This window comes from Acanthopagrus latus, chromosome 5 (genome assembly GCF_904848185.1).
Source record: "Acanthopagrus latus isolate v.2019 chromosome 5, fAcaLat1.1, whole genome shotgun sequence".
In the NCBI taxonomy this organism is placed as follows: Eukaryota; Metazoa; Chordata; class Actinopteri; order Spariformes; family Sparidae; genus Acanthopagrus; species Acanthopagrus latus.
In genome coordinates, this window is record NC_051043.1 from 2,629,623 (window position 1) to 2,654,232 (window position 24,610).

General features: G+C 40.9%; 1 protein-coding gene across 1 annotated transcript; it reads right to left on the minus strand.

Annotated features, from left to right (window-relative positions):
* Positions 1-1,669: 1,669 nt before the first annotated feature.
* On the minus strand, positions 1,670-23,734 carry olfml2a (olfactomedin-like 2A). Its single transcript, XM_037096877.1, has 8 exons — positions 23,400-23,734; positions 15,261-15,524; positions 13,155-13,262; positions 12,844-13,020; positions 11,095-11,341; positions 7,276-7,581; positions 6,919-7,104; positions 1,670-4,309 (listed from the first exon to the last, which is right to left on the minus strand). The coding sequence occupies exons 1-8, from the start codon at positions 23,577-23,579 to the stop codon at positions 3,705-3,707; spliced, it is 2,073 nt and encodes a 690-aa protein (XP_036952772.1). The 5' UTR covers positions 23,580-23,734; the 3' UTR covers positions 1,670-3,704.
* Between the last annotated feature and the right edge of the window lie 876 nt (positions 23,735-24,610).

Genomic DNA, 24,610 nt, shown 5'->3' on the forward strand with positions numbered 1-24,610 from the left:
TATTTACGGTTAAGAGAGGACCGCGGAGAGGCAAACCTGTTATTTGAACCCAAAGTAATGTTATCATTACACTTGATGTCGCCATTGTCATTTTTTTTCTTTTAAAAAAAGAGTGAAAGGAAGCATTTAAAGGTGCCTTGAAATTGGGACAGCCTTTGCGTGGCATTGTGACGTAATTGGCCCTCAATTGCGTCCTTTGTAGGATGCAGCCCCTGAATTGGGACACAGCTATAGTCATTGATTCTGGGGAGAGACTGTTCATATTTGAATTTGCAGCCAAACAAACACATCAGTGCTCATTGACAAACTGTTTTTTTTTAAGCGTGCACACAGAACGCACAGCTATTTAGATATACAAGATGTATAAGATATATAAAGAGATATACACCAAAATTGACGTTTATAATTTTCAGGACAGGTACAAATGATCAGATGGACTTATGTCTAACCTGTTGGGGTTCCACAGCATTTTATCAAATCATCAAATTTAGTGCTGAATCCTTCAGTAAATCCACAAAAGTTTTAAAAACACAAAGTTAGACTGTTGCATCTTTTACCTCACAAAGATCTTTGAGCAGCACAGACACTAGCTGCAGCGGCGAACATTAAAGTCTCTTTTTGGCTATTCTCACATAGCCAAACCTCGACAACACTGGTTGCACCAGTTCTCATTTTGGAGGAGGGGAAAAACTGCTCTAATGGTGGCTGTTTGTATTTCTCTTAACCAATCACAATCATCTTGATACGCGTTAAGCCCAGGAAGCAGCATTCTTTTACAAGAATAAAGTCAAACAGCTTTGCATTGTCAACTCTATATAATCCAATCCACTTGCAGTGTGGAGGAGAGTTTCTTCCTACATTAACCCGCTCACTTATATGGCTCTGCAGTGCAGTCTATGGCTTCACAGTGGCGTGCAGCATGGGGACAAAGGCTTTACATCCCAGTCACTGCGAGGACATGACGGTACATGATGAAGAAGAGGCCCTGCTGATGTGAACAAGATTAACTTGAGTCCTGATTTAGCAACAGGAGAGCCTTTGTGTTTGCCATGAGGCACTGGGACTGAAGCTGCATAGGTCATGTGAATTGTCAGTGTTCATCAACACAGCTAGTGTGGACATCATTGTTCAACTACAACAACATGTCAACATTTCGTGACAGAGTTCATGACACACCATTAGCGCTGTGCTCAACAAACTCATGGACTTGCTTTGCACTCATTAATGAATGCCATTATCTGGGTGTAAAAAAGAGAACAGAGCACTAAGGTGTTCTGTTAAAAGAGAACTGAGTAGAATTGGGGAGTAAATGAAGACCATATGCTTTGACCTACCACGCCTAACATTCTGTTCTTGGTATATTTCAGTGTCTCCCTCCAGAATTGCATGATTTGGAGCTGAAGCGCAAGATTTCAAATCCCTGCCAAGAAATTAGGCAGCCATGCCCTTATTACTGTGACCCTGGGCTGCTCCTTTTAGTGTATTTTGGGATTGAGATCAAGCAGAGGATGATGCCCTTTACCCCAGAACTAAACACAGCTCATAAGAGCTTTGTTATCCAGAAATCAGAAAATCTGAGTCATTGGTCATCATCTCTTCAACAAGGCGAGTCCTGCTATCCCATGGCATTTACTTGGCCTCTGCAGATTGACTTACAACAGACTTTTATATGGAAATTTTATTTCATAGCACAGACAAACACACACAGTTGGGTTCAAGTGTTACATTTCATGACATTATTACTTACATATAAAGACCTTACAACTGAACAAATTACTTGAAATCAGCATGCCTTTTATGAATAAACTTAAGCAAACACTCAAGAACAGGCAAAATAATGTCATTGTAAATTGTAAATCGTGAATGGTGAGTGCCGTAAAAGTTACCTCATGTGTCTTAAAGCTCCCAGTATGTGCCTCAGTACTATCAGTCATCATCAGAAATAGTAACATTTGTAGTGTGTGTTTATGGTGTCTACTATTGGAGATGGCACAGCTAATGGTGCAATGTACGGTTGTTCATTTGCGGTGAAAATGTTAAAAACTCAATAATTATAATAAATGTAATAGTTATGTAAATGTTATTAACAAAAATTGACAAAAGGCATGGAAATTATTTAAAAAAAAAGCTGTATGATTTTATCAAATAATTTCATGTAAATATAAAAAAAATTGTGAGCTTAAAAACGTGTGTACATTGCTTTGTTTTTGGAGTTCATATTAAATCAACACATCCCTCAAAACAACATCAATGGTAAAGAGAAAGGAAGACAGGCATCATGAGGCCGGAATAATCAAAGCAGATTCATGGTCAAAGTGCATGGTAATAGGATGGAGTAGATGGGCAACAATAGCTGATAGTTTAGGTATACGAACATTTCTGACAAATCTAGAGGCAGAGATAATCTCATTAGTTGAGTTAAATGTTGGAGGTGTGGCCCAATATCACTAGCTGTGTAAAACTATTTGGAGCACACATAAAAGGCATAGAAAATAAGAAGGATGTTTCTCAGATTAGAATGGCAAACCATAATTGCCAAATCTTGTAATACAATGCTAGATAATAGTTTAGCTAGATCATCTGACTTAACACTTAAGAGCTCAAATCAACCAACAACAACCATGACTGAATACTTGAAGGTAAATAAGTTTTCTTTACAGTGCGTTTCTCTGATAGATGCTAGCTCTTATTAAGCATTCTGGTAGGGTCATGAATCTACTGGTCAAACCTGTATTTGATGGAGTTGCTCAGCCTTGCTTCCAGTTTAGCCCAGAGGCCACTTGTGGCATTGCAGCTAGAAATTTCCCTGCAGCCCAAAAAGCATTTTCCCTATAGAGGACAATTATAAAAGACAAGTTTAAATAACTGGTGATAGGACACCTCGTACCGCAAAGACAGTCAATTATAATTCTTTCTCATGAACTTTGGATCCACAAAGGTTTCCTAGTTTTAAAACTTACCCTGAGCCGAGGAAAGTGATGTGGCCCTGATTGCAAAATTGTACCAGACATTGTCATCTGGCCCACATACCGTATGTTTGATTGCACTTGGTTGACATGTGGCCATTCAGTGGCCTGCTTGTGGCTCAGATCTGACTAACAGGAATGGAACACCCACATACCATCATTCCATGTGCGATGTGAGCCTGGTGAATGTGTCTGGAGTCGGCCAGATCTAGGATCTAGGATTCATGTGTTGATTAGTATATACTTGATTTTCTTCAGGCCTTAGAAATGGCATCTAGTGAAAAAAACAAAATGTAAGCCTTGATGTTTGCCCCCTAAAACCAGTGATACTACAACTGCTATCACGTATTTAAAATAACTATTTTCACAACTATAGCCCTGTGTTTGTCTGCTAGTAAGCCAGCCTGCTGACATTTCATAAAAGAAGATAAAAGGAAATCTCTATGCTTTCCTAGGATCGGCACATCCAGTGAGCTTTAACTCAACCTCTGAGATTATATCCACTGTCCAAGGTCCATTCTATTGACATACTGTACAGTCACATCCCAATACACATTTGAGGCATGTATGTTTGGTACACTGTGAGGTCAGGTGTTTGAATAGCATGCATTGGTAGTGATAGGCTGGTGTAGGTTCATCCTTTGTCCTGTTGAGTCCAATATGGCTGCTTCTAAGTTGTCAAAAACTGAGCATGTCCTTTCTATTTAGGTGCCATACTGGCACCCACTGTGAACTGTGTCACTGGTCGACAAAGTTAACCTGATATGTGAGCTGATGGCCGTTGTCCCAGGCATACAAAACCTTCTCTTTGGGGTTGTAGTCAATCTGGGTGGTGAAGGAGTATTCATTGGTGAAGGGCAGGCGTGGGATGGCCTCAGTGTTGGTGTGGGTGTCATAAGCATAGTTCACTTCTCCTTCCTTTTGGTTGTACACATTGACAGCATACAAGACACCACAGATGATGAAGCAGTTACCATAGGAGTTTCGCTTGAGCCCTGTCCTCCAGGTTGTTTCCTTTTTCAGTGACAAGTCTCCAGGATCCAGTTTACTGATGACGATCATCTCTTGTTGGTTGTAATCGTAGTCCATTGAAGGGTAGATGACCCACAGGCCACTCTCGTCCACTGCGAAGTCAATGTCCGAGTGGCCCCTCCATTTCCATGGGGTGGTGTCCTCATAAACCACGTCATGCAGCAGTGTCCAGGCTGCCACGTATCGCATCCTCAGGTCATACTTGATGATGTTCTTGGTGAAGGCTCTGTTGTAGTAGAAGGCTCCGTTATAAACCACATGGCCTGTGCCTATCCAGTTGTAAGGCAGTTTGAAAAGGTTACTCCATCGGCCTACAATAAACAAGAATAGAACATTTTACTGTTATTGTATAAAATGGTTGAAACACAATTCTCTTTTGCCAATCAACACATTTTGTTGCACAAAACGGACTGATGTTTCACCCCTGATCCAACTGCCTCCAAAAAGGCCTTTACATTTTACGTAACATTTTTTTTATTTCAAAAAGTTTCAAGTTAAGATGTTGTGAGAAGATCATTGGTTTAATATTCTAAATTTCTAACATCTAACTGACATCACTATTACCACCAAAAGCAAAGAACAGTTCTGACTCCTCAATGGTTTATAGATTGTTCTAGCAAAACACACTTTCATAGAGTACTTTTTTAAATAGATGTTTTGACTTAATCTGTGGCTTGCAGAAAATCCCTGGAAGTGTACAATGAAATCCATTCTAGGTTAATGCTAGAATTGAGACTGTATTAGGTGTAAATTATGAGTTTTGCATGTGGTTGGTTTGTATGACAAACAGCCAGCAGTGGAGGTACAAGGTACACCAACAGTTTGTGCTTCATAAGCTTTCACCCATACACTTACACACCAATGTCCAAGTTACCACACAGCAGTGGCGTGCACAGACTTTTTGAAGGGCATGGGCAAAAAGAAGGGTACTTTAGCATGCGTCTTGGCTCCCAAGAGAGCAGTTTATCATGTTTTAACCAGCCAAGGGTGCAGTTTAGTGTGTTTTGCCAACCAAGAGGGCATTTTGGCATACTTTTTTGGCTCCCAAGAGGGCACTTTAGCACACGTTTTTCAATAATTAGGCTACGAGGGGGGGCGACTTTCCTTTTTGAGAACGATATGTGAGATTACTTTTCGTTGACCACTTTCAACTCTCTCATCTTGTCTCTCCACTTGAGAATGCACACATTTAATTGGCTGAGTAGCATCAAGTGAGATGATTTACAATGCATGCAATTGGTCTGAGTTATCTGGGCCGCTCAACAGTGCTGTAAAAACTATAAAATCCTGGCAATTAAACAAGAAACGGGCTGTCAAAATGTAATAATGCTCTAATAATTTATGGGTTTTAGGGTCTGAACCAGAAAAACTGTATGGCAAGCTGGTCATCATTTCAAAATACAATAAAGTTGCAAAGGGTGCCCAAGACCCCTGTGTCGCGCTTACTTATACATGATCCTTTAGTTATCATGAGATAGATACATTTAGCAGTGTGTGTTTCATTATGCCCCTTCAAAGAGCCAATGACAATGTTTTTACTCTGCCAGACTGTGTACACACTGGCTTCATGTGACAATGACACAGTTTGTTTAGTGGTTCTGACCTTGTTTTGTACTGTAGGTATCATTTTCTAATCACATCCTTTCAGCTATCCTAACCTTCCACCCTCAGGAAGTCTGATTTAGATAATGATAATAAAAGGAAAGCCCAGGGAAGGACAAAAACAATGTGTAGCAGAACAGCCCCACCAACCCCACCCCTAAGGCCGGCCCACACTCTTAATCCCTCTCCACTGTGCCCAGTTCAAAGGAAAGGCCAGAGCACATGTCAGGGAACAGCAGGCATCACCGCCACTCCAAATACCTAGTCATCCGCACACAGCTGTGAGCTCACCGCACCGTAGGATGCCTCACATGTAAGTGCATTTAGAAAGCCCATTGTCCAAACACATCTAGATCAACAAACCAAGTCCTTAGAGGGGAGATCATCTTAACTCTCTTAGAGAATGTAATCCAATTCCTTTAATAGATTTAGATGTGGAAGGAGTTGATTTTCCCACCCACTGGAGCCATGAAACAACCAAGACCTGCATTCCACAGATCTCATCAGTCCCACGGAGCTCATTGGCTAATCAACATGAATCAATGTCAGCATTGTCAGTAGAGAAAAAAAACACAGCTATATGTTCTAAAAGGGCTGACCAAGGAGTCGAGACAATAATGGCGTTTTGAGTTAGATAATGCACTGCAACCCCAAACCATAGAACAGGCTGTAAAAACAATTATATGTTAAAAATGTGGGTTCAGACAAAAAGAGAGACAAAGAGAGACAAAAGAGACAAAAATATATACGTTCAAGGGATTCAAAAATAAACAAAAGATGTAAATTCAATTTACAAAGTGTAGTTTCTCAAATCTGTCCCGAGAAAATCCTCTTCCAAAACCAACCAATAAATAATGTCAGAAAAAGAAAATAAACCTGACATCTGTGACGCTGTCAGAATTACCTACAGCATCACCTGATCGTCTTTGTGCACACAAGATAAGGGTGTGGAAGTGCAGCGGCAGGCTAAATCAGCTGTGTCATCTTTACGTTTTTTGCTTTGTTTCGTTTTTTTTTACACACGGGCAAGTAGGCAGAGAAACAAAGAAAAGTGAAGAGACAACAAAATACTGTGGCCAATCCTACTTTTGATTTTCATGTGAAAACTGAGAGTGTATTTTGATAAATCTTTTGATACATTTATTGAGTGGGTGCCATCAGGGGGTGAAAGGCTATGCTGATCTAAGAATCAAAACCTAAGCCTTCACGTTCTATGGCAGTTAGCCTGTTAAACCCTGCCATCATACTTAAGTACTGCTTCACTCTATGGCTAATGGTTGGTAAGTGGGGCATTGTAAAAAACTAAGTTGAAACACACCCTGCTTGAAGTTGTCCAGGTTGCGGAACTCCACCAAGTTATTCCCGTAATAATAATTAGTGACATAGATTTTGGAGTCTTTAGCCAGGGGGTCCTTCATCCACGCTCCCTCATTGCGCCCATAACTGTGCTGCTTCTCTGGCTGCTCAATCGAAGCCACAGTCCCTTCACAGTTGAGGATTTTCCCTAGAAGAAACAAGCAAAACACACAACATGTTATATGCCTGGGAGAGAATGACTTGTATTGACAAAGGCTTAAATCGATTTCACATTCATACATATACATACATTTTCTGCTGCTTGGCCTTTGTCACTATAGTCACAGCCTGTGACAGAATACTGAGCCTTTAGACGTACCTGCTCTGTGGAGACTGGGCCGACTGTTGTTGTTGGAATTGTCCAGCACCAGCACAATGGTTGGAGCTGGTCTTTCAGAAGCTGGTGCGCGATGTGTGGTAATAGTAGTGGGTGTGGCAGTGCTGGTAGTTGTGGTGCTAGTAGTTGTGGTGGTAGTGGTTGTGGCAGTTGTTGTGGTAGGGATTTCAGTGATAGCGATAGGTTCAGCCACAGTGGCGTCCACGCTTTCCAGGACCATTTCAGCTCCTCCGTCCTCTGACTGGCTCTCTGTGATGTGATGGACAGTGTACGTTTTGGCTGAATGGTCTGTGAGGGTGGGGAGGTGGACAGTCAGGCCAGGTGACAGACAAATAAATCTGAGATTCACAAAGCTAGTTTTCATTCAAAATACAGCAGATGGATCTAAAAAATCAGACAGTCCTGAGCCTGAGTGGTGACAAGCTGCTTCTTGAGCTTGTTAGTATTGGTTATATTTGGCTAATATCACCCAATACTTGTGCAGTCACATTATCAGTTTCAACTGTCTTTTTAAAGGGTTTCATTCACTGTACAGTAAATACAGTATATGACTCCCTGACAGTGGGAGACACATTATAGTTTGCTGTGTTCATAGGTTCATATCATAGAGGGCACATTATAAATGTAGCACACAGGACAGCAACTTCCCCCCATTTCTGTTAACTTCTTCCTCCGCTCTTCCTCTTAACCACGTTTCATTTTCTAATAGTTTGAACCAGTTTGTAGAATAATGAGGCAACATTTTGCTTTTAACAGAAAATGATTTCATTATATCTATGGCTTTCATTGGAGAGTGTTATGGTCTTAGTATGTAATGAAATGTTTGTCCAGTTGTTTAACAGAAATTGTTAATTTCAATCATGAAAACCACGACAAAAATCTTAATTGACAACCTTTTTCACAATAAAATGAGACTAAAACTAAATAACTAATTAAAAAAAAAACAGAAACCTTAAAAACTATGATTGTTTTAATGCATCTGTCAAATCACACGCCGTGTCCTGCAGATTGCGAAACAACTCTATCTCTTCTTCAGAGGCTGTCTGAGCTAATAGGCATCATCTTGCATTTTGCACATTATATCTTGGTAATGTCTGCTTATTTTATCAGATTTATAGACCAAATGCGTGTACACTCCCATTGACTCAAACAAAAGCTGTTTTGTTGCATGCTGGGACAACAACAGCTGGGACAAACTGCGAAAACAGGCACGCAGCACACTAGCATGTAACATGTACTGTAACAGTTTGGCACTTTTTAGAAGGGTGGGGGTGGGGTGTTTCAAGCCTTTATTGGATAGGACAGCTGAGGATTTGACACCGAATTGGGGAGAGAGAGGGGACTACTGTATATGCAGTAGTGCTGCGGGTAAGAATTGAAACCCTGCAAATGCTAAGGATTCAGCCTTTTGTACATGAGATGCATTTTTTTGTAACTTTCCCTACAGTCCAACAATCATTTTAACACAGTGATTGACAAGGTGTGCAAAGCTGTGAACGTTGGCCTGATTCTCAAAGCGCTGCCACTCTGGTCTCCGGCGTGTGAACAATAGTCGGACGTAATCCATTATTATCACAACCAGACTGCTCTCCTACCAAGATCAACATCATTAGCACGGATACAAATAGCATGTTACAAATTAGCAGGAATAGTGATGCTGCCACTCAGACTGAAGTTCTTCTTGAGGAGCTGTAGAGTTTATTCTTGGTCAAACTGTAACCTGTATGGTAGATTTACTACCACGAGACAACTTCACAGCTACTCTCTGTCTGCTCTGGTCAACAACACCTGTCTGCTCTGAGTGCAGTCACAGTAGCTTGCTCTCCGCCCTGTTTCTTAAAGGAACCAAGCTACTCTTTAATACCATATAAGCCAAGCTTGGAGAGTGACACAACTCTGAGATTCTACAATAGTTGATTCCATTTTAAGCAACAAAAAACTTAAGAAAAAACTTAAGTTCTTTCTCAAAATATATATTTAGTGAACAGTGTAGCTCCTCAACACTGTCAGGAAATGACTCAGAAAAATATTAAATATAAAAATGTCAAAATACAGTAGAGTGGGGATTAAAAAAACAAACAAACACCCAGATGAACTATTGACAGGAGCAAAATTCTGTGCATTTTTTGCAGTAAAGAATTGTCATACCATTGAAGAACTCTGAAATATCATCTCCTTTTAAAGTTAAATTGTATAGAATATAATTTTCTCTTGACTACATAAACTAAGCCATTATATTGTGGCTGAGTTTGCAAAATTACTTTGTGGATCTGGTACTTATTAATGGACATGGCATCCATCTGTGTTCAGTAAAGCAGATGGGATGCACATTGTACAGATTTTGTTACTTCACTCTTATATAGATCAAAGACCTCTATATACCTATTTGATACTGTGATGAAGATATTCAAGTAGTTCTTAAAGGACCATGGCAGTTTTTTAGTTTTTCAAAGGCTTTACTTCATATTTCAAATCCTTCATGCTTGACATTGCTGCTAGTGATTTTCCAAACAATACCAAGTGTATTTTCAGCTTTGGAAATAAACAAATAAAACCTCTTGCCAGTTACTGCAGTCAAAGTTGCATTCTAATTGCACAATGATGAAGTGCAGACTTTTCAAATCAGTGTGCACTTATTTCTGTACTATCCAGCAACAGTTGCCTGATACTTTTTCAAAAATTTGCAACTGGCTCCAAATTCCCTCATTTCTAATCCTACAGTTCCTGTTCCTGTAAACAGCCAGTAGTAGTGATATATTGCTGGCTGTTTCAGCCACACAGTTACTGATTCAAGTTTTCAGGCTAAAATGAGCAGACAAGTAAAGTTGGGCAAGTCACTCAAAGACCACGCTGGGGTCACACTTAGCATCTCCATAAGAAGGTGTGTCAGAAGAATTTCTGAAAAAAGCATGAAGGTATATGAACCTTCATTTGATGAAAAAAGGTCTCTGCCACCTGCTCTAAACCAGAGATTATGGAAATGCAGCTGACTGGCTTCGGTGATTTGACAAGGGTGGCTGGGCTCACTGAGGTTCACATGTGTGGCAGAACACATGGTCTGGCAGCATTATGTGCGTGTGCCCTGTGCAAACGCAGCATACCTATTCACTCATCTAGACTTAAAGAGGATTGGAAGGAGTCAGGAAATGTTTTCTCTGCATTGGTGAAGGCCCCCACACATTGTTGTGAGGAGTGAAGCTGAGGCATGTCATGGACATGACAGAGTTCCATTGACACAGCATTCCATCAGCTCCATGTATTTTCCCAATAAAAAGATTTGGATTTCCTGCTTGCTGAATGTGCACCAGGAATTCAATCCTGCGAAGACTAGAGCAGCTTTGCTGAAACGGAATAAATCTTGTATTGAGGGGATTGTTTGTGTTACACAACAGTCAATTCTCTGTTTTATTGCTTTGCATTTAAGTGATACAATTACAGCTGTATCTAATAGTTGTGTAAAACAGCATTCTTAGGTAAACTTCATATTGTCTTCTTTTGTTATCCAAATCCAGCTAATAAAGATCTTGTCTCTGGTCCAATGACTCACCAGCTGCTGATTGATCCTGATCCAGCAAAGTGCCATGTGGAGTCAGATTAGATTGCTGAAGAAACTAATTTGGATCATTTTCAACACCAACAGTGGATCACGCACAGATGATCGCACACAGATGGGAGTGCAAACTCAGCTAAAGTGCGAGCACAGTGTTTGCTTTAGCTCAGAGAGGGTGTCTTTCTATGAACACATCACTACACTGGGAGAGTACTTATACCGGGTGTCCCGGCCAAACCAAAAACTCTCACCTCCTCTGTGCTCATCCTCGTCGGTCTTGGCAGCTTTGTAGTATGTGATGCCCCTCACCACACCGGGCTGGTGGCCAGCCACCTTGGCTTTGGCTGTAGGATCAGGCTTGACTGGCTTCCCAGGTTTAATGACCTCTTTCTTGGGTTTTATGACCTTTTCTTTGGGTGGTTTGGGTGGGGGTTTGGCTCCAGGGGTCTTTTTGTTGGGGATTTTTACAGCCTCCTTGGTTTTCTCATCATTAGTGTTCTGTAAACATGGATATTCAGGTTATGTAATACTCTAGGTCCTTTAAATTGAGAAAAAATTGGAAGTGTGATTGGACAGGAAATGTTCTGAGAAGGAATTAACATGGTAACACTGCATGGAGAAATATCATATAAAACCGTTATATAACCAATAATGCCATTAGTCTTATTGTAAACATGCAAACTGTTTGTTATATTTACAACTCCAAATCCATTTTAAATATTTGTCAGGCCTATAGACCTTTAAAACACATGGTTTGACATCTTGCGAAATTTGCTTTTTGCTGAGAGGTAGATGAGAATTCTCTTTATAGTTCAAAGGAAGGTACCACAAGCAACAAGTTAGCATAGTTTAGCAAAAATACAGGGAACAGGGCAAAACAGCTTGGCTCTTTACAATACTTGTAAAAACCAGAACCTCCAAACTCACTAAATAACACAATAATAAAAAACAAAATTTAAACGTAAAGTACACTGGTGGCAAACAGTGATAAAAGTGAGTCCAAACACTCACTACACTGAGACGAGTTTGATATAAAAATAAATGTGTCAATACTGACACATGCGGCTGAGATTGGACTTGAACACTTCAGCCTGGCTGTGAATTGCTGGGGGAGTTGGGGGGAATCTATCCCTCTCTGCTTCTGGCTTACACACAGCCTATCATATCCCTGTAAATTAGACCACGCTACAAGTGATACGTGAACAGCCAACCAATTGTCAGATGCGCAGTCCAGCTGCACCATCACCATCTGACACACCACAAGGTGTCTGCTTTTATTGCTGTCTGATACAGCGGCCAACAAGCCACAGCCATGCCGGTAAACACACTGGCCCCTTCAGCCTCCGTCCCAGTCATCTGCTGCTCCTCTAGGTGTCACTCATCCTTTGAGTATGACTGGGTTTGTTAGGTAGAGCGGACAGATCGGCTCTGCCTATTTATGTGCCAGCGACAGCCAAAGTGATTGACACGACCACCAGGGCAACTGAGGCTTTACAATCCGCTGCACAAGCTCTGCCCGCCGGCCAAGTGTTTTTCAAACCAACCTCAAGAAAAATACAATCACAGCCCACCGACACAACCGAGAGAAAGTGAGTGCTGGCAGACAAGAAACTGTGAGTCAAGAGGAGCAGTTCAGCTTGCTGGTATGACATCATTTTTATTCATTTATGACATTTTATTTGTGTCTTTTAAAATTGAGACTGGTCATTAAAAATGATCAGGAATTATCAATGCTGGCCAATTTGGAACTTCACTAACATGATAGCCTTGAGATAGACTCTCACTCTAGGGATGGTACATATGACATCCTACTTTATCCATTATTTATTTATTTATTTTTTTACAAATCGCACTGATTTATGGCACTGCTTGTAATGTACTGCTAATATTACAACTATTTACAGTGCTACTACTAGTAATACTACAATACTACCAATTAATAGTTGTTTTGATGCTTCATGCTGCACGTGCATACAAACACAGAAAATGTTTCTTCTAACCTGTGCTTTGTTCCCAGAGGAGTCTTTCTGTAGCAGCTGCAGGCTGAGGCTGGAGATCTCCTTCTTGATGCTCATCATGACGTTGGTGTAGTTCTCATATCTCTTAAACTGGTTGGTGAGGCTTATCATACTATCCCGAACAAACTCATTCTCTCGTGTTAGGTTTGTCTTGATTGTCTGCAAGATAAAAGCCATGATCATGTCAAGTGACATAAGCTGATACACTTGAACCCCCTTCCAATAATACGTCTCATACCAAATGTTTAATCATAATGGTCGGAGGAAGTACCTGAGTTTGGCTGTTTGCCTACCTCTTCTAGGGTGTTCATCTGAGACACCACTTTGTTGATGTAGGAGTGGACCTTCATTAGATCCATGCTGTAAAGTGTTCCCTCGAGGAGGTCCACCATAGATTGGAGCTGCTCATTCATGCCATAAAAGGAGAAGAACTAGTGTTATTCACCATTTCCTGAACACAGACCTGACCTTTATGTGCCTCTGTTCAACTGCACTAATAACTTAAGTGGTCTCCCAAACATTCACTGTGATTGCCACTATTGACATCCACACTACACTCAATCAATAGGCAGCTATACTCTCTACACCCTCTAAAGCTTTAGTATAGTAGTATAGTATTTTCCTTGAGAGAATCACTTGGTTAATCTGTAGTTTAAAGTGAAGTCAGATGAAACATCTGGAACTGCCTTTTATCACATATGGTCCATAGCGTGCTTCTCCTGTCTGTGAAATATGAAAGTGTTCTCTAGATACATGCAAAGGTGTGCTGACGTGTAATCAGGTCACAGAGAGTTAAAGAATGATTGTTCAGGCTTTTTTTAAACTGGGGGGAGTTTTATTGTCACTGATTGCTTTTACTCTCGGTCTCCATTACAGCTATCTAAATGAAACGAGCACAGACATTTTGAGTGATTGATTTTCTTGTTCTTTTTTTTCTATAACCCCTGCCAAGGAGGTTATACCTTCACTCACATCTTTTCGTTGGTTGGTTGGTTTGCCAGCAGGATTACATACAAAACTGCTGAATGGATTTCCATGACACATGGATAAGGGATGGGTCTTGGCCCAGAATAGACCCCATTAACTTTTGGCAAAGATCCAGACAAAGGCATGGATCCAGATTTTTTTTCTTTTTCTTTTTCAAATAATTTTCTTTATTTTAAGTTCCATGAAACAGGAATGCAGACTGTTATTTGCTTCTGCATAGAAGTGTTTCCTTAAAAAACGGTCTAGAATATTGATTGGCATTTATGGGAGCTAATAGCCTTGCCTGGTTGAGTGCATGGGGCCACCAGGGCCCTTATGTTATCAGCTAACAGGACAGTAACTTGCTACATGAATAAACATGAATAAACGAGCAGGTGGTAACTGTCAAATAGCAGCTAAAGGCTGTTCACCACCTCAGGCCTGGCTTCCCTCTCATCAGAGCTGGCTGCAGTTGGTCTGAGTTTATGTTTAATCCACCATCCATTCATTTGTGCATAGCACAGTTAGCTAAAGCAAAGGTGAAGATTAATTGATGGGGAGGATGGTGGCATGATATTATTGGTTGAAATTGAGTGTTTTAAATTTATGTAAGTACATGCGATATTTTATTATACAGGAAGAAGACAGGGCTGGATCTTAATACGAAAATACAAATAAATTAATCTTAATTTCTTTATTGTATATTGTTAAATAGGCACAAAGTATGGCCTCAGATGTAATCTAGAATGGCTTAGCTGGTGATCTTAAGTCAGTTATAGGTTGTTTTGAAGTTGAGAGTGATAAAGGGCAAATCAAATTTGATATTGGATCAGGCTTGATTGAAATAAAGGGGGCTGTTGGGCCTTGGTGGAGGTATGTGAGTGCCATTCTATAGAATACTATAGTTTTTACAATTGTACAGCTTATTTTGTAATGCTAAATGTTTGTGTACATTCTTACACACTGTTCTATTTCCCAGGGTCTTTGTGACTTTTTGCAATGACTCCAATTTGCCGACTATGGCTGGCTTTGAGGACTGCAGTACTGTCAATTTGAAGTCATTAATTATTTTCATTATTGATTCATTTGTTATTTATATTCTCGACAAATCATTTGGTCACTAAAATGTATCTTGTCTTGTCTTCTTGTACTGTCCAACCAACCGTTCAAAATCCATGATATTTAATTTTCTGTCAGAGATTTTGAATTGAGAATTCACAACAATGAATCGGTCATCAAAAAAAGCACAATATATAATATATAAACACTTCAATCACTAATCGTTTTATCTCAGCATCTCTCGCATTTGTTCATTTTGATGCAATGGTGCTAATTTCGTACTTGTGTATAATGATCTTGGCAGTAAAGTGGTAAAGGTGCTATAAACACATAAATATTCTACAGTAGTGGCTTAAAGTTTAGTCCTTCCTCACCTTTAGCAACTCAGGAGCCTGTTTCTTCAGCTTCTCCATCTTCCACTCATTCTCACAGGGGTTGAGGGAGGATGGTGGGGCAGTGCACGAACACTTACAGTCAGACCCAGAGCTGACCGTCTCCACAGTGTAAAAGTCTTCCACCCGTACACTGCCACTCCGCAGCCGCAGACAGGCGTCCTTGCTCAGAGGACGCATGATGCACTTGCAGCGGCAGTCTGAACCCTCTGATGTCATCCGGACGGGCTCGGTCTCTCCAAAGATCTGGAAGACAGAATGGGAGTTGTCCCATGTTCACATCCGAAAGAAAAAAAGGTATTTTGTTATTTTTTGAGGTCACTATATTCTTACTTTCATTCTTGAATGTTAGTAGACAAATGTCTACACCTGTGTCTGTATTGTGCTACTGGTGTAAACAAGTGGCTTCAAGGCTGAGCAGTAGGTTAACACACTAATGCAATCCATGTAAAAAAAAATAAAAAATACAGTAAAATACATGCAATGTGTTTTAAAAGTAGATGCTGAGCTGTTTTGTTCCATCCTCCACCAGTGCATCCTGAATTATTCCAGTCATCTATTCCATTAGTCTAACCCCTGCTGGTCTTACATTTTTCTTACCATTTTTGTTGTAGGGAAACAAAAACAAAGGGAAGGAAAGTCATCCTGAGAAATAACCTCATGCTTCCCTTCGGTTGAATGTTAGCCAGTGTGACTCAGAGCAAAGCCTCAGGGACAAACATAACTTATAAGACCCTGCCTTTGGAAAAAAGAGCTTTGTCAGCCCATGGTCATTATTTAAAAAACAGGAAGCAATGCATGGAAGCCTGAGCAGACATTCTACACTCTTCCTCTGTGAAACAAGTGCAAGATGGCAGATAGTGGAGACAGCTTTCACACAAGAATTCATCAGATTTACTGCATAGTTGATGAAATGTTCCGGTGGTGATATCATGCTGGCAGAGTGACGTCTGCTGAGAAGTCTGTGACTTTCTCCACTTATTCTTTTAAAATCCACCTTGCCCTGACAGTGAAAGGTGGGCCAGTTCAGGAGACACTTAGATTGTAAAAGCATTTTTTGCAACAGCTGTGTCCTTTCAAACGCCCCACGCAACTGTCTTGTTTTGCGCTGATCTCAATAAAGGTGTGTTCAGATAGAAGCCAAAGCAAATTTTGGATGGCGAGTTTAGTGGCAAAGAGATAATAATATCTTCAGGAAAAAAAATGAATGTCTATCCAAAGGCTTAATGACTCCAGTTCATACTTGAGAGGGTGAGAGGAAATGGATAGAAACAGGAGGCACATACCAGGAGTTTTATCTGCTGAAGTTGGATATGCTGAGTTTGGACTCAGTCAGAGCCTGTGCTGTCACAAATACTAACCACAAGCACATTCATTTCAAACACACATGGTCTCTTGCCACAGTGCCAGTTAGCTGTTTGGGGGGGAATAAACACTGACTGCAAAAACACTGAGCAGTCAGTTTGCTTGGTCCTCAGCCTGAACACACCTTAAAATGAGTAGTTCCTATCCGTCTTGAAAGGCAATAGCTTTTTATAAGAGGACCTGCTCCTTTAATTGTTGTTCTTGTGGTGGCTTTGCAGTTTGTACCACATCCACACTCACAGTTTCTGTTTTCATCATTAACATATATGTTTTAAAACATAAAATAAAAAGTCCCAAACCTACAAGGCAAAGTGAAACGTCACAAAGTGCTGTCACATTCCCTTTTTCATGCCATTTTGGTCCCTTGCAGATGCTCTCACCCAGGACTTACCAGGTGTGGTCAGCTAAATCAAGAAATACTCAGGGTTTAGGGCTTTAGGGGGGGGACATGGGGATTAGTCCTATGTTTCTCTGTTGGGTTTTATGCTGCTCACCAGCTTGTTTTTCCCTCCACACCTGCTCTGAATCTGAATCCTTCTTAGCCCTGCTTTGTCCCCAGTGTTTTTCCCATCAGCTCTTTTTCCACCTCTCTCCACCTGCACGTCATCCTTTCGTCAGTTTAGCCTGTATTTAAGTCAAGTTTAAGTTCAGTCCTTGCTGAGTCGCCTGTTCTGTGTAATTTGAATAATCGTTCTGCCACTGTTTGCCGTCTCTTAAGTTAATCTTTGACTTAATCTTCACTGTGAGCATGTATGCTATTAAAAAAGGATAATATGCATTTCCAGACTGGCACAAGATTTCCACTTGACACCCTATTTTGCACAGATTGTGGCAGAAACATGAGTTACCATGTTAAAAGAATACTCCACTGAATTAACATTGCAACATTTTCAAACTCGGTGGGGCTTCATACACAGCGTCATTCCAGAGTCAGGTTAGCAATAACAGATGGTAGCCATTGCTGTTGGCCTCACATGGGACTCCAACCCTTGTCACCTGGGTGAATGTCCTATGAATGAAAAACCTGGCCAATGACCACAATGAATGAGAAGACAAGACTCATGCATTTTAATCCTGGTGAGCTCAGTGCAGGATGTACAGGGTGCACATATGTTAATCTCTTTATCAGCAAGAGAGTTCAGCAACACAGAGATTCTTCATTAATGAGCTGTGGTCCTGTCCTCAAGCTAGGGTGTGGTTTTCCCAGAATATGACAAACACATTTGAAGAAACTCCGGTCGAAGTCTCACTGAGGTAGCAGCTCAGGTGGATATCTCTCTAAAGTGGTACAATTCTTTGTAATCCCCCTTTTCTATAAGGATGTTTTACAATGAATGGCCGAGGTGAGATGAGTTGCAGCCATACAATGAATTACCGCAATTACTTAATGGAGAGGGTCCTTTCAAAAACTCTTTACGAAAATGCTGCAGTTAATGAAGATGTCAGTACTGGGCAAAGGGTTGATTTGTAGTCCCTGCCCACCTCATTTCAAAGTAGGTATATAATTACATCTATAGCTCTGAGGAGCTTTGTTAAGCCTGCAACAATATCTCTCATGATGTCAGGGTTGCTAGGATGAAAAGATTCTATTGATTGCAAAACGAGAAATGTAAGATCCAGTGTTTTTTTTTTGAGCTAGACCCATACTGGGGACTATATTTCATGTCTTTTAACATGGCAGCAGCAGGCTGAAGGTAAGGAGGATGTGGGTGCTCATTAGAGAAGGAATGCAGGCTGAGTGATGGGGGAATATAGAGGAGAGGAGGTGTGCTTTCCCCTCCACTACTGCAGACATTTACGGGGAGGGGGTCTGATATGGGGCAGGACTCCTGTGTGCAGAGCCCGGCCAATGCTGACCCATGTCAAGCGAAAAAGGCAGCAGGTTGACAAATCCTACAGCCACATGAAAACAGAGTGGATTAGCAGATTAAACTTCTTTAGCAGAGGCTATGCCGACGGGCTTGCAGAGCTGCATTGTTCAACCCCAGCCAGACCCCAGCTGCTGCATAGCAACATCAGCTTAAGTTGCTATAAATTACAGAAGTCAGAGAAATTCCAGACAGATTTCCTTTGGTACTTCATGTTTTGTATCGTCAAGAAAACATCAACTTGCAGGTTTTACTGCAGGAGAAGGACTTGGCATCAGCTTATCACAGATATTTGAATCATTCTGCCATTCAGAGTAGCTGCTTCCTCCTGTCAAATCATTAGTTCTGGTATGCCTAAATGACCGAGCAGCATCTCATGCCAAGCTGACCTACCAGCATGAGAACAGGCAACACAATTAAGTGTGCTAATAATTAAGAGAACTGAGTATTTAACGCATGCTTTGAGCTTCGAGTCTTTGGTTTTGACCCCTCAAGTGCAGTCAAGTTTCAGGTCAAAAAGAACACGGCTCAAACATGAACTCATGTCTGCACAATGGGAGGAAAATAGCCTGCACGCCGCAGAGAGCTCTATTAGATCAACCGCTGCTGCCTTTAACAGCTAACACACCCTGACAGTGATGAAGTGAAACCCCAATTGTGCTCCAGATTGCTAAAAACACAAGATGTGTTTCACAATGGCTGCTGCATTAGTTAGCCTCAGAGTTAAAGTCAGTGTTTCAGTAGTGCTGGCCTGTTGTATCTGCAGCCTTGTTCATATAAACAAGGATATCCTCTCCTTTTAGTGCTTTGCCAGCTGGCAATCACTGGGACAACTGTGTGGTGAAAGGGCAGGCTGAGCAGGTATCCTGTGGCAAAGCTCAAATATTCAGCTGCATACTCCATCTTTCTATCATTAGTGCTGTGGTTCCTGTTATGACCTGCAGCTAATTCAACCCCCCACTCTTTGGTTTGGAACCATTTTCCCACAGTTGCACAAAAAAGGCATTGCGAATACCGACTGTAATCAGTTTTAAGACCATCAAGCTTATGATGGACCATCCCTTTAAAATCCACATCATCTCCTGTCAAGGGTAGTCAAGACCAAAACTGAGGTTTACTTTCCTGTCCAGAGAGTAGACCTGATTTCTAATCTAATTAGTGGTGCTTATGATAAACAGTCCTACGGTGCCACTGTAAAGATTAACTTGGTTCAAAGGGGGGATTTCTTTTAAACTCTTCAGTCTGGAGATGAAACAGGAGGTCGGGGCTCAGACTATAAACAAAAGCACTGGCATTAGCACAGGGATGTTAATTAGCTGAACACAAAGTGTATCAAGCACTCGATGCTTTTGGGGGTACATATCTACATTCCGGCAGCTGTTTGTGTGTCCAGAGTCTTTAAAGCCATCAGTCACAGCCTATCATGATGCAAAAATGAGAAAAAGACCAACACATATTATGCTTGATGAATTAATGTTAAACTATACTAAAGAGTTTAATGAATAACATATGTGAAGTTTTCTCTCATGCCAAATTAACATTTAACTAGAACTGTAAAATAATTCACATGATTTTTTTTCCACACACACATTTCCACACTTGATTAATTACTAAACAATCAAATCATCTGTTTTACTTATTTAAATAATGCTCCGAAAACACATATATAAATCAGGCTGACAATGTGGCTGCCTAATAAAATGAATCAAAGTGTTTGTCTGGAGAGTGGAATGACAGATGTTGCCAGATGATTTGTTACAGCAGATGCTTATCACTACTCAGTGACAGACATTGTTCTCCTTTTATTAAGCAGCAAACAAAGCAAGTTATATACTAAAACATATGGGACAAAAAGTCAGCAGTTGATTTGTAAAAGGGTGCAGTTGCTATTCATAGCTAAGATGATATGGGAATTGCAAGCCTAACAACTTCTCAAATATCCATCACGCATTTGTTTTTCATCACAAGGTTACATTTGTATTTCAGTAAAGAGAGCAGAACTCTGCACTCTGACACACTGTGAGAAATAACAACACCATCTGTGTCCACTGCAGCTATAGTACATTATCTAATTTGCACCACAGACTGTGATTTACATCCACAGCACAGGCAATACATTAAACACAACGCTGATATTGAAATGTATTCTTGAATTGGACCCTTGGCTACGTCAAGGCATTCCAGAGATATCAGGTTTATAAGACTGGGGCATACAACATGCTTCTGGCTGCAGTTATCGAGGCATTAAAACTGAATACAATTATGTGCAAATTTGTTTCCAGTTATACGAAGTGCTCCTGAGCCCATCTAATAACATCCTCTGTACAATCATGTGCCTCACAAGGTGGTGAAACCTCGTTAACCCTTTCATATCATTCATCATGATACTATCACCCGTAACCAATGAACCTGTTTACCTGTGGAAAGTTCCAAACGGGTTGAAACAAAGTCTTTGTTGCTCCTGTCCTAACTTGTTTAAAAATTCAGAATAAGCATATATTTACCAAAATCAATGAAGTTGATGAGGTCACACATTAAACATATTGTCTTTGAACTGTTTGCAGTTATCATTACATGTGGTTTTATTTAATTTACACAATGTTCAAGTCTGAGAAAAAAGGGACAATGGGAGCATGGGGAGTGTAAATGAGTCTAACAAAATCAAGGCTGTGCTGGAATGGCCTGCGGCCTGTGATATTTTTGTCTACTGTGGACCTAAAAGTGCATTCAGTTACTTCTAACCATAATTTACAGTGGGTCCCTGTAATACCCTGATTAAAAGGCAGCACTCTCACAATGGTTAAAACATAGATAGATTAATTTGGATCTTTAAATTAGCGATTGTGATGTTAAAGAATGGTCAAATCCATGTGTGAGGGATCTGGTAGTCCTCTTCACAATCTATGGAGCTCACAACAGTCTAGAATATAACATCTATCCTAACCATTATAAAAAACAAAGCCAAGCAATGTAACACCGGTGCATACGCTGGTCATGTGCAGGGTAATGGACCTGGGTCCAGTGTTGAATGTTGACCCATTCACACTGACATGGGTGACGCCAAAAGCACTTTTTTTTCAGGTCACTGGCTCAGTGTGAATGAGGTAATTGTCTAACTCATGTCCAACAGCTTGCAGCTTTGTTTTAACCACAAACACAGAGACTTGACTCTGCAGACTGATAATGTTGACTCTTCATCAAACCCCATGTGACATCCCCAATTAAATGAAGTCATGTTGGCATAATATGCCATGACAAAACTGGACTTTATGAAAATTGTAGCATCACCCAAGGTGTAAAGCACAATAAAGCACCTGTAAGTAAATGAATACTTAATCATCATCATCATCATCATCATCATCATCATCATCATCATCCTGCATTTGCCCCTGTTACATGCACTAGGAGAGGGGGATTTGTAAAGTTGTCTGTTTCAAACTGCTATTAAAGGTTATTTTTTCAGTCATTAAAACATCTGAAAAGATTGTATTTATTTAGTTTGTCTGGGCACAAAAAAATCAGTCAATTAAAGGAGAACTTTGGTCGATTTAAACATGCAGCTTCATTGATCAAGCTACCCTTGACTTGCCAGTACTGAAAACGCGAACACATTTGGTCCAACCATTACAGGGCTCCATGAACAGAGAGTTAGCATTGACAACTAACAGCATGGGGTCAGAACTTTACACTGGGTTTTAAGCGTCTTAACATGCTCCAAATCTCACCCCAAAAGTCATGCAACATCAGCAGACACCTTACAACACAGCACTGTAGTGTGTATGACTGAAAATGAATAAAAAGTAGTTAAAACAGTGCGTTTGTGCAAGTGGCTACATACCGGTTTGTTGACATCCGTGTCTTCCGGTAGCTAGACCAAACTAGTCAATCTGTCGAGCATATTCCAGCATTTTCGTTTTTCTGTTCATAATGTACATGTCCATGTTGCAGCCTGTCATGAGCCATGAGCCTTACAATAGCCTGTTAAGCCTGTTAAGCGCACGCTCGATGGATTGACTAGTTTGGTCTAGATCCTGAGGGTCCTAGACCAAGTGAAGCACACAGTTGTCCACATACTTCTGACAATATACTAAACCACAAAGACTGCAAACACTGCTGCCATAAGTAGGCTACTACCACTTCACTAATGCTACTACCACTACTATGGGGCGTTCACTCTCCACTGACCTATTTTTCTGCTGTTTTGTCCTCTGATTGTATCCAGAGCAGTCAACTGTTGACCATCTCACACCAGACATGGCCATACATTAGTGATAAGTCCTCCGATCGTCATATGTTATGTGCGTTGTGAATTTGTGTGTGTGTGTGTGTGCGTGTGTGTGTAGAGCTGGATTAGGTTGAGGGAGAGTGAGGGGTTACTGAAGTCCAGCAGCTGTGCAAACAAGGACAGCCAGATATTACTTGTACCCCAGTGAGTGCCATCTCTCCCACACTCTGCTGGCATCAGGCCTGTACTCACTGAAGGTATCATTACATAAACCTGTTGTTACTCATGTCACACAAAAGCCCTCATTGAGAGGCTTACCTCCAATCATAAAAAATGACACATAACCTGAACCATCTGCCGGCTTTAGACAGGAAATTTAAAGGTCTGGCTTGGGAAAAACGTTGGTCGAGTCACTAATTTGTCTGAAGCAGAGGCACCATGACACGGAACACGAAGCAGCTAAGAGATGAGGCTGAGCTGCATAAGTGGAGGTTGGGATACTGTTATAACAGGATCAGCTGAGACTGAACATGGGCCATTATTAAGTCTGTACGAGCCTTGTTTCACCACCGTGCCGTGATACGTTGCAATGATGCATGGGGATCCTGGGAAATAAAGGGAATATACAAGTCTGAAACACGCCACTTCTGCATAGTTCCTTACCTTGCTCTGTGAAGACGCATCCTTGCACAAAACCAGCAGGCAGGCGAACAAATTCGTGTATCTCCACATGTTCTCTCCTGAGTGTCTAAGTTCAGAAATCCAAAGCGAGTCACTGCCTTCTGTCCAGGAAAGTCGTCTGTCTATTTTAACTCCATTTCCGTGACACGCAGGGAGGATCATACAGTAAGTGTCCGTCTGTCAGTATGTGTGGATGTTTCTTTTTTTCTTTTTTGTGTGTGAGTGTGTGTGTGTGTGTGTGCGAGAGAGAGAGAGAGAGTGTGTGTGTGCGCTGTTTGGTGTGTGCCGTTTGGTGCGCCCTGTCTGCACCGTGCGCTCAGTCCTCAGCCACCAACATCATCTGTCATCCGCTGTCCTCCAGCGTGGGAGGGGTTTACTCACAGACACACAGTCACTAGCGTGTGTTCAAGCTGTGCGGGACGGCTATAATAATAATAATAATAATAATAATAATAATAATAATAATAATAATAATAATAATAATAATAATGATGATGATGATAACAACAACAATGATAAAACTAAATACATACATACATACATACATTTCAATACAATATTATTATATTCATCTTTACTATAGCCTTAACTATTGCATATTTTAAAAAAAAGTGTTTAAAAAGTTCAAAAGTGGTCACACACCGCTGGCTGTATACAGTAAGAACACGCTCAACAGGACAACAGTACATTTACCATAGAAATGTGAAGGGTTTTTGGCGCCATCTGCTGGCCAATTAATAACACTAAACTGCAATCACAGTCATTAGTCGCTTCAGGGATGTCACAGATAATTGTACAGGACTTCATGCAAAGGCAGGGAATGCAATCGATTAACGTTAGCAGATGATTGACTTGTACATGTAATGCAACATAATGTCAAATTAGCCACGTAAAATAGATATTGCGATAAGGAAACACGGTCAGAATAACCTGCGGGGGGCGGCACCCTTATCACTGTGCAGCCGCTGGAAGCATCAATAAATGGCATGGTTCACCACAGCCCAGGAGCGGAAGGCTCTACAGAAGGTGATTTAAACCACCCAGAGCCTGTCTGGTACCATCTCAGGGACATGAAGTGAAGTGAGGTGTCTGCACTGAGCCCAAAGAATAGTAAACGACAACACCATCAAATATAACTCCAAATGACCAAGAGTTGGTATTTGACGACCGGGGAATTAGACTCAACAATCGGA

What these genes read in the sequence shown, in the direction of transcription:
- olfml2a (XM_037096877.1), bottom strand. Translation starts at nt 23,579, where the DNA reads ATGATCCTCCCTGCGTGTCACGGAAATGGAGTTAAAATAGACAGACGA. An exon ending in ATGCGTCTTCACAGAGCAAG is followed by an intron (nt 15,525 to 23,399) that starts GTAAGGAACTAT and finishes TCTGTCTTCCAG; the next exon opens with ATCTTTGGAGAGACCGAGCC. An exon ending in CCTCTGGGAACAAAGCACAG is followed by an intron (nt 11,342 to 12,843) that starts GTTAGAAGAAAC and finishes CCATGTTTACAG; the next exon opens with AACACTAATGATGAGAAAAC.